Raw genomic sequence first — 10,103 nt, 5'->3', positions numbered from 1 at the left:
AAAAAAAAAATCATTCAAGAGAGACTCTTATTGTGAAGGCGTGTAGCGGAAGTGCCTGTGCTGACGAGGTCCCGTCTCTTCCTGCGGTCAGACGCCGTTCACACAGATTTTCTCTCCGCCTGTTCGAGTCCAATCACGGCGGCTCGACTGCTCCCCGAGGCCGGAACTCACCGACAGGATCCAGCCGTCGTCCGGAGGGAGGTCTGGATTTCTACCGATTACCGTGCGGTGGATGGTTTTGTGCTCGGGGGGTGGGGACCTGGAAACCAGGGCCCGCAGAGGGAGTAGGGAGGAGGCCCCGACGCCCCCTTGTTCTGACCCAGAAAAAGCGCCGACGGCCGGGCTGCACGTCTACTAGCAGGCCGCCTAGCTTCTGGGCGCACCGGAGCTCGCAGGGTGTCACCGGAGAGGAGCGGAAAACCGGGTCGCTCTGAACCCGGTCGCCTATCCCACTTTTTATTAATAAACGATTTTTTCTGTACTTGAAGAAAATAAAGTCTGGATATCGGGGACTAGGTGTAAGCTAGCTGCAGGCGAGCAGTTAGCTTGTGTCCCCGGTGAGCAGAGCGGAGGCTCCGGGAGGAGCACCGCGGCTCTCCGCGGACTGTCTGCGGGGTTCCCGCTGCTCACAGACGCTCACCATGGCGGCGTTAATCAAGGAGATCGTGAGCAGGAATAAGAGACGGTACCAGGAGGACGGCTTCGATCTGGACTTGACCTGTATCCTTCCACTGCTGCTGCGGCTGCGGCTCCTGCCGGACTCCGTTTAAACAAGGGTCGATTTAACGACGCGGTGCGCGTGTAAGTCAACGATCCACGCTCAGTAAACGGGAGTTTGTGGATTCAATGACGGTGAGAGCCGCTCTTCACATCGGCGAGCACCGAACTGATAAACGCACAGTTAACGGTAAGAGTAGGGACGTTAGAGGAACGGCTGATCACCGGGCTGTCAGTGTGTGTGTGTCAGAGACTGGACGATATACGATATTATTGCGATAAAAATCACTTTCAATTGACTAATATTTGACTTGAAAAAATGCTGTTTCTCTCGCCAACATACAGTCCTGGTGATTTTGAAGTGCCACATGGGGGAGCTCTATCTTTCCAGTCATTACCATCCCATAATTTCTAAATCATAAACAAAAATGAATAATAATCTTACACAGAAGAAGTCACAGTGACATCTAACGGTAAAACTCATCTATGGGGGCTGAGGAGGTTTCCATAGTTACAGATATAGTTATGTGGGCGGAGTCACAAGGCTCCTCTTGAAAATGTGAAACCAGCTGTTTTTTCTGTTCAGTGGTGACCTCTGACCTTTGCCCAAAGAAAGAAAACGTGATCAAACGTTGATACCAACATATTTATATTTATGACCTTTGACCTTTGGCGACCAGACATTTACCCAAACATCATAGCCATGGGGTTTCCTGCCGATCGGCTGGAGGGCGTCTACAGGAACAACATCGATGATGTCATACGGTAAGGAAGCACCAGTGACCTTTGACCTCTCCCAGAATGTAGTTTGACGTGTCAGTGAACACATCATGATCATGTGATTCTTTCAGATTCCTGGATTCAAAACACAAGAATCATTACAAGATCTACAACCTGTGAGTGAGACACCTGTTCCCACGCTGTCCTGTCTGCCCCCACGCTGTCCTGTCTGTCCACATGCTGTCCTGTCTGTCCCTACACTGTCCTGTCTGTCCACACACTGTCCTGTCCTGTGTGTCCACACGCTGTCCTGTCTGCCCCCACTCTACCCTGTCTGTCCCCACGCTGTCCTGTCTGTCCACACGTTGTGCTGTCCTGTCTGTCCACATGCTCTCCTGTCTGTCCCCACACTGTCCTGTCCTGTGTGTCACACACTGTCCTGTCTGTCCACACGTATGTCCCTGTGATAACATCATGTCTCTGTCCTCAGGTGCGCTGAACGACATTACGACACGTCCAAATTCAACTGTCAAGGTGAGTGTGCAGACACCTGTGTCTCACTGCCATCTCTCTGCCGTCTCACTGCTGTCTCTCTGCCATCTCATTTTCAGTGGCTCAGTACCCATTTGAGGACCATAATCCTCCTCAGCTGGAGCTGATCCGGCCGTTCTGCGAGGATCTGGATCAGTGGCTCAGCGAGGACGAGCAGCACGTCGCCGCCATCCACTGCAAGGCGGGCAAAGGTCGCACAGGGGTCATGATCTGCGCGTACCTGCTGCACCGCCGCAAGTTCCAGGAGGCGCAGGAGGCGCTGGACTTCTATGGCGAGGTCCGCACACACGACAAGAAGGTAACCAGGGGGTCAAAGGTCACGTAGTGTATTACCTGTGAGTCAGTGGGCGGGGTCACAGTGTGTGTGTGTGTGTTCAGGGCGTTACCATCCCCAGTCAGCGGCGTTACGTCATCTACTACAGCTTCCTGCTGAGGAACCGTCTGCAGTACAAACCCGTCGCTCTGCTCTTCCATAAGATGCTGTTTGAAACCGTCCCCATGTTCACGGCCGGCACCTGCAGTAAGCAGCTCCACAGCGCCACCATGTGTCCATGCGCGGTGAGTCCCAGGTCCTGACTGTGTCTCTGTGCTCTGGCTGCAGATCCTCAGTTTGTGGTTTACCAACTGAAGGTGAAGATCCACACCTCTAACCCCGCCCACACCAGACGGGAGGACAAGGTGATGCTGTTCGAGTTCCCACAGCCACTTCCTGTGTGCGGCGACATCAAGGTGGAGTTCTTCCACAAGCAGAACAAGATGATGAAGAAGGTTTGTTTTCTTTGTTCTGAGCTCAGAGACATTTGTCCTCCACACGTGGACGTGTGTGTCCTCACACGTCTTCTGTCTCTGCAGGAAAAGATGTTCCACTTCTGGGTCAACACGTTCTTTATCCCGGGACCGGACGAGAATCTGGACAAACTGGAGAACGGCAGCACTGGAGCGGCGCGGGAATCGGCCGACAGAACGCACCAGAACCCGGGTCGTGACGTGGTGAACGCGATGACAGGAAGTGACACCAACGACAGAGACTTCCTGGTCCTCACACTGAACAAGAACGACCTGGACAAGGCCAACAAAGACAAGGCCAACAAGAACTTTTCCCCCAACTTTAAGGTAAAACATCTTCCTCTGCTGGTTGTGTGATTGCCTGCAGGCCCGACTGGTTAGCCCCGCCTCTCCGCTGGGATTGACTCCAGCAGAAGAGATGATGAAAAAATAAAGCCCAGTTCATTCTTTGATGCTAGTGATGACGGGCTGTTCTGAGAGTTTTGTAGGTCCTGAGAATTCTGTGGTTTCTGGAGGCTCTGAGAGTTCTGTAGGCTATGTTGTTTCTGAGGGTTCTGTAGGTTATGAGGGCTCTGTAGGTTCTGAGAGGTCTGTGGGTTGTGAGAGTTCTGTGGTTTCTTGAGGCTCAGAGTTCTGAGGGCTCTGTAGGTTATGAAAGTTCTGAGGGCTCTGTAGGTTATGAAAGTTCTGAGGGCTCTGTAGGTTATGAAAGTTTTGAGGGCTCTGTAGGTTCTGAGAGTTCTGTAGATTCTGAGAGCTCTGGGGGTTCTGAGGTTTCTGTAGACTCTGAGGGCTCTGTAGGTTCTGAGAGTTCTGAAGGTTCTGTGGGTTCTGTAGGCTCTGAGAGTTCTGTAGGCTCAGAGGGTTCTGTAGGTCCTGAGAGTTCTGTGGGTTCTTGACCCTGACAGTCTTGCCCCTCCTTTCAGGTGAAGCTGTTCTTCACAAAGACGGTGGAGGAGGGCGGGAACTGCGACGCGAGTAGCACATCGTCCTCGTTGACCCCGGACGTCAGCGACAATGAACCGGATCACTACCGCTACTCCGACACAACGGACTCGGACCCGGAGAACGAGCCTTTTGAAGAGGACGACCGAGACCAGATCACAAAAGTCTGACCCACAAACACACATATACACAGGATGTATGTACATACATATATATTTGTATCCACATGAACCCCCACACTCTGACGGGGATTATACCCACCGGACCAGAACTGATCCATAAGACTGAGATCAGAATATAAGACACGCCCCTCCCACACCTCGGTGCACACCTGGACAATCACCTGACGGACAGAAGACGGACGAGTGGACAGTGACCGGGTCAAACTTGAATATTGAGTAGATGTCTTTAGTGATAAATCCCGGCTCCCCATGTGTCCTACTGTCCTTTCCTTGCTGACGAGGAAACTCTACGTCTTGCATTTGGTCATTGGCTCTTTGTGCGATAACGTCCAAAATAAGGGTGTCAGTGGGTTTCGATTTTTTGTCCTTGTCAGCGAGTTTTTGTTGTCAGTTGTCAAAAATCCTCCTAGTTCAGTTCAGACCAGTCTGGACCTGGTCCGGTCTGGATTAGCGCACAAAGAGACTTTGTTTAAGCTTTAGTTCAAATGTGACGATGTCAATCATAATTTCTGTTCAATCACTTTCACATGTTTTGATTTTCCCGTTAACGTTAGAACATTCCTGCTAACACCAGGTGGGCGGGGTTAGCACTTTATACAGGACGTCAGGAAAAGCCGTTCTTTTAGCGCCGGGTTCGTCCAGGCCGAACATCGTAGATTTGTTTCGCATTCACGCGACATTTGAAAATGCGACAAAAGACGGAACACACAAAGACTGAAGACAGCGTCCTCTAGCTAGCGGGTCCTGCACACGCAGTAACGCCGCACTCACGAGTCCGACGTTCGACCGATCCTTAAATATCGCTGCTCATTCACTCTGAATGTGGGCGGAGCCATGCTGTGGCTCCATTAGCTTTACCCACCAATCAGATCACATCAGTACTCCGTCCAAACTCTGGGAGCTCGGGGACAAGTCCGTCCTGTCCCACGCCTCGGGCTGCGCCCACCACCGAGCATTAAAGCGACGAGTTTGTGTGAGAGCTCTGTCGTCCTCGGACCAGCAGGTGGCAGCAGTTCAGCCGTCATCATGTCGGAGAAGTTAATTAAAATAAGCTTTTTGTCATGATCAGTGAGGTTAGCGTGTCTCTGTGCACGCCCTGTCTCAGGTGCGCTCACATTAGCCCCTCCCTCAATCTGAAACATCAAAGAAAGGGGGCGTCATAGTTTTTTTCCACATTTCAAAACTCGTCAGATCTTCTGTGACGTTTCTCCGCCGCCTCACTGAGGACACCGTGTGGACAGACGTGGTCTTTCACCGTCCTCGTTTTTTTGGTTGACAAAAAAAACATTTCAGCTAGCTATCAGTTTAAGCTCACCTTAACGCTGCAAAGTCTGTTTAGTTTTTAACGTTCACGTTCATTTCACGAACAAAAAGCTGTGAAACTCTGGATACATTTATGCTAACATCCTGAAGCTAACACGACCCATGTCATGCTAACATCCCGAGGCTAACAGAACCCATGTCATGCTAACATCCCGAGGCTAACAGAACCCTTGTCATGCTAACATTCTGAGGCTAACGTTAACAGAATCCATGTCATGCTAACATCAGGCTTAAAGCTAACAAGTACCAGGTCTTGCTATCATGTTAAAGTCTTAGCACTTAACTAACAGGTCCCATGCCAATGCCAACATCCCACTTAAGGCTAAAGCTAACAGGCCCCATATCACTTTCCAGACATGCTTTCATGCTAATGTAGTGAAGTCACATGTCTTTGCTATCACGCTAAAGCTAATGCTGTAATGCTAACTTCCTGAGGTTAAAGCTAACAGCTTTCACACTAACATGTTGAATGCTAAGCTAACAGGTGGTCGTCGTGGAAACAGACGTGTGACAATTGATTCAAGTGTTTCCGTTCGTCACGATTGTTGTTGATTTGACCAGGTGAACCTGTATCACCATGGAAACGTGTTAAACTGACTCTTCCCCCTGGTCTTTTATTCCCTCCTTGTTTTATAATGAAATAAAAACGCTGTAAAGTGAATAAACTATTTATAAACAGTCTGTGTGTGTGTGTGTGTGTGTGTGTGCGCTTTTCACCCACAATGCACCGCTGCAGCTCCACTGAAGAACTGGGACACGCGGGAAAAAAAGTGCAGTATCATGTTTTGATTCATCCTCTCACATAAAACCATCTCTGGTTAATAAGTTAACTGCTGCTAAACATCACTAACCTACTGACAAACTGTTTTACCTGGATTAACTTTAGGCTGAACCTTGTGTGGTTAATTTAGGTTTAAGTTAACCACACAAGGTTTATAAATTAAAATAATTTCCATTTAAACCTGGTTTGGTTGAAGTTAATCCTGACGTTTTTCAGGTTCACCCAGGTTGATCTTTCAACAAGTTGGGTTAAGACTTAACCTGATTACAATTAAACCTGCATGAACCAAGTTGAACTTTAACCAAACTTGTCAAAAGTTAAACCTGGTTTTTGGTTTAAGTTTACCCTGATTGTCTTCAAACTAAACATCAACTTCAACCGGTTTGAACCTGAGTCGACCAATCCTGGTGTAATTTAAACTTGGTTTAACCTGAACCTGGTTTGGTTGAAGTTAACCCTGGTTTAGCTTTCACCAAGTGTGGACTCTGTTTTACTTAAACCAGGCTTGGTTAAAATAAACCTGGTTTAAGTAAAAAAAAATCTATTGATTTACGACAAAAAAATACAGAAAACTAAACTTCATTGATAAATTTATTAAAAATTAAAAGATCAATCACCTTAAATATAAATAATATTGATTATTGATGTCAGCCCCGGGGTCGGCAGGTAGGGGGCGTGTCACAGCGAGGCCTTCAGAGCTCTGAGCGCGCTCAGTGCTGACTCCACGCAGCCGTCAAAGTTGGAGTGAGTGAAGGAGTCGCCGGCACAGACGAGTGGCGGCTGCTCGAGGACGGTCATGTGACCTGGACTGTCCCGCACTGCGGTCAGCACCTGAGAGGGGGAGGACACACCCTTCAGACACACCCTTCACTCAGAGGATTTCTCAGGTGTGACCGCTCACCTGGGAGTAACGCCACTTCTGACACTTGATGCTCATTGGCTGAGGCAGATCAGGGAGGAGCTTGTGCAACTCCTGCAAGATGATTGGCTGGACGTCGTCCTTGTCTCGCTCCACGTGCTGCGCACCGAACTGGACGCTGGTGTGGACGACGAGGGACGGACCGAGACCCAGACAGTCTGAGAGGACACAAAGGTAAGAGGACAGGGGACACACAGGTGAGAGGACACACAGGTGAGAGGTCACACAGGTGAGAGGACACAGGTGAGTGTACCTGCGTTGCGTTTGCGTGTCTCCACGGCGACGTAGCGGATGCAGTCGTTGTCGCTAACGTAACGAGCCGCCCACGAAAAACTGAAGACAACGTCTGGAGAGAAGAAGAGAGCGAGGGCGAAGCGGGACGAGTACACCACGTCCTGCAGGAGCTCCCTCTGCTGGACAGACAGCACTGACACACACACACACACACACACACACACACACACACACAGGGTTAGCCCAGGTGCATTCTGGGAAATGTAGGCTCAGATTAAGCGTCAATGGGCCAGGTTTTTTTTTAAAGCTTTATTTAACATAAGAATGATGACAAACTCACATAAACACAACAACATTCCACAGTATGAACAGAATTGTAACGGAGATAAATCACAATTCTAAAACAGACAAACAGCAGCCGAGAGCAGGGGGATCTGGCATACAGACATTTATGTATGTAAAATGTTGGGATAATAAGATTATTCACTAAAAACACATCTTTTCTTCTTCACTGGAAATCCACAACAGCTCCTTCCAGCACACAGTGGATTAATGAGACTATGTCCTTTTTAAAACTAGAGAGAATTAGATATTCAAGAAGGGGAAACTTGAACAAATTCTACAATAAATGGCAACTGTTTATGGATTTTTTTGTCACCCCCCACCCCCCTTTTTTCCCCTTTCTTTTATTATCATTATTATTATTATAATAATTATTATTATTATTTCTTCTTAGCTATTATGTTTCTGTGATCGTTGTTTGTTTCTAAAAACATGTCAATCTAAGGGTGTATACACACGTTTAATGTATGTAAGTGCCTTTTGTTGTTCTTGTATACACACTAATAAAAACATGAAACAGAAAAACTCCTTGTCTTTGTTTCTGAGGATTATTTGAATATTGTGAGAAGACCAAAACTGGACGATATGAAGTCGTGGAGACACTTCTCACATTCATAAAACACGTGCTCTGTTGTTTCCACATTCAAAAACAGTTTTCTATCACACATTTAAATCTACTTTTCATAAATTCATTTGAGGGATAAATGTTGTTTATGGTTTTAAAATGAACTTCTTTGAGGGGAATTGGGAATTTTAAGTATTTTGTATGAATAGTTGATATTTCAGATTTGTTATAACTCTTTGTTCTACTTGGATAGAAGGTATTGACTAAATACTGCCTTAAAAACGTATTATTACATTTTTACTTCACAAGGTTTCACTGTCAGAGTACACAAAAAAAACACAACATCGCATTTTAGATTATTATGTTTTTAAAAGTGTTTGTCGACACACAGACACACACACACACACACACAGACAGACACTTGCGCGCACACACACACAGAAAACACACACACACAGAAAAACACAGACACAGACAGACAGACACACACACACACAGAAAAACACAGACAGACAGACACACACACACACAGAAAAAGACAGACATACACAGACAGACAGACACACACACAGGACATACACACACAGACACACACACACACAGGCAAAAAGACAGACATACACGGACACAGACACACACACAGTAAAGAGGAAATGGGTGCTGGCTCCTCTGAGCCAATCAGAGGAGCTAAAGATGACATCATCATCAAGAGCACTGTGAGCATGCTGATACTGGTGTGTGTGTGTGTGTGTGTGATGTCACAGCATCTTATTTAAACCTTCTTCTGCCCCGTGTGGTGAAAACACATCACTGCAGCAGATGCACAACATCAGTGAATTTGACTGTCTGTACTCACAGAGAATAAATGAATGAATGAATGAATGAACACACAAAGACTCACGCTGTCCCACGTCTCCCTGCAGCTGCAGGATCTGAGGGACCGGCATCGTCAGGACAACGGCGTCAAACATCTCACTGGCTCCCGCCGTCCTCTCCACCTCCCACGATGCACCGCGGCGGTACAGGCCGGTCACGTGACGCTCGAAGAACAAATCAGCTCCTGATGCACAAAAAACATGGCCGTTTTCAATACTCAAGTAAGTAAGTATGTACTTGCTTACTTGGGAAGTATATACTTGACAAGTACAGGAGTACACAAGTATGTGGCTGTTTCTCAGTACTCAAGTATGCAAGTTTGTATGTATTGTTCTGCTGTTTGAATGGTGGCTGCAGCCTCATTAGCGCCACCTACAGTGTTGATAAATGAACATATGAAAATATATATATATATATATATATATATATATATATATATATATATGATGTGTATATATGATGTGTAAAAATATATACTACTCTACATATCTAATATTTTACATATTATATTTATATAAAGATACAATGACCGTGCGACTTTAGTATAAATCTAAAATTCAAAGTTAAAATAAATAAAACATTAACAATATACAAACTTTCAAACTGTCAGGTCAAAACGTTTCCATTAAAATCAAAATAACACGTCAACAACAAATCTGTGGCTGATCACCTCCGACAAACGTCGCTGCCAAACTATAAATACGTCATATCTTCATACACAAACCACATGTTTGAATTCTTAAGACTAATTTCTCGCCTCAAATGATCTTAAAACTTTGTTCCGGGACACAGAAAAATATTTATTTCAGATTTATATTTCTATTATCTGCTGCTATGCTCCGCCGAAATGTATTCTGGGATACATGGCCATCCCAAGTACGCTTAAGTCACCTCTGATACATACTTGGTAAAAATGGGCGGAGCGAGAACACTTCCGGGTTTGAGAACCGTCCTCGCTGTTCGCTTACTTGAGAATTGGAACAGAACTGGGACTGAGGCTGATGACGATGTACGGGAGTACACAAGTACACACAAGTACGCACAAGTACGCACAAGTACGCACAAGTACACACAAGTACGCACAAGTACGCACAAGTACACATAAGTGCACACAAGTATGGATATTGAGAAACGGCCCTTGAGTCCAGAGTTGACCTCGCA

General features: G+C 46.6%; 2 protein-coding genes across 3 annotated transcripts in view; one reads left to right on the top strand and one right to left on the bottom strand.

Annotated features, from left to right (window-relative positions):
- Positions 1 to 5,906, top strand: ptenb (phosphatase and tensin homolog B). 2 transcript variants are annotated; one of them, XM_044013588.1, is made up of 9 exons: positions 7 to 720; positions 1,398 to 1,482; positions 1,569 to 1,613; positions 1,928 to 1,971; positions 2,049 to 2,287; positions 2,368 to 2,509; positions 2,591 to 2,757; positions 2,842 to 3,102; positions 3,702 to 5,906. In XM_044013588.1, the coding sequence occupies exons 1-9, from the start codon at positions 642 to 644 to the stop codon at positions 3,888 to 3,890; spliced, it is 1,251 nt and encodes a 416-aa protein (XP_043869523.1). In that variant the 5' UTR covers positions 7 to 641; the 3' UTR covers positions 3,891 to 5,906. The 2 variants fall into 2 exon arrangements, with proteins under 2 accessions (XP_043869522.1, XP_043869523.1); XM_044013587.1 differs by having other exon boundaries at positions 1 to 720; positions 2,591 to 3,102.
- Positions 5,907 to 6,600: 694 nt separating this feature from the next.
- The window catches only part of rnls (renalase, FAD-dependent amine oxidase), a 5,281-nt gene continuing 1,778 nt past the window's right edge, over positions 6,601 to 10,103 (bottom strand). The window contains exons 4-7 of the mRNA XM_044013591.1: positions 8,968 to 9,126; positions 7,179 to 7,352; positions 6,908 to 7,083; positions 6,601 to 6,837 (exon numbers count right to left, since the gene is read on the bottom strand). Coding sequence (XP_043869526.1) covers positions 6,685 to 6,837; positions 6,908 to 7,083; positions 7,179 to 7,352; positions 8,968 to 9,126 — 662 coding nt within the window. The 3' untranslated portion in view covers positions 6,601 to 6,684. The remainder of the gene's footprint in view (positions 6,838 to 6,907; positions 7,084 to 7,178; positions 7,353 to 8,967; positions 9,127 to 10,103) is intronic.

Source organism: Solea senegalensis, linkage group LG18 (genome assembly GCF_019176455.1).
Source record: "Solea senegalensis isolate Sse05_10M linkage group LG18, IFAPA_SoseM_1, whole genome shotgun sequence".
In the NCBI taxonomy this organism is placed as follows: Eukaryota; Metazoa; Chordata; class Actinopteri; order Pleuronectiformes; family Soleidae; genus Solea; species Solea senegalensis.
Note: the sequence above shows the minus strand (reverse complement) of the source record. Positions and strands in the feature narration are given on the sequence as shown.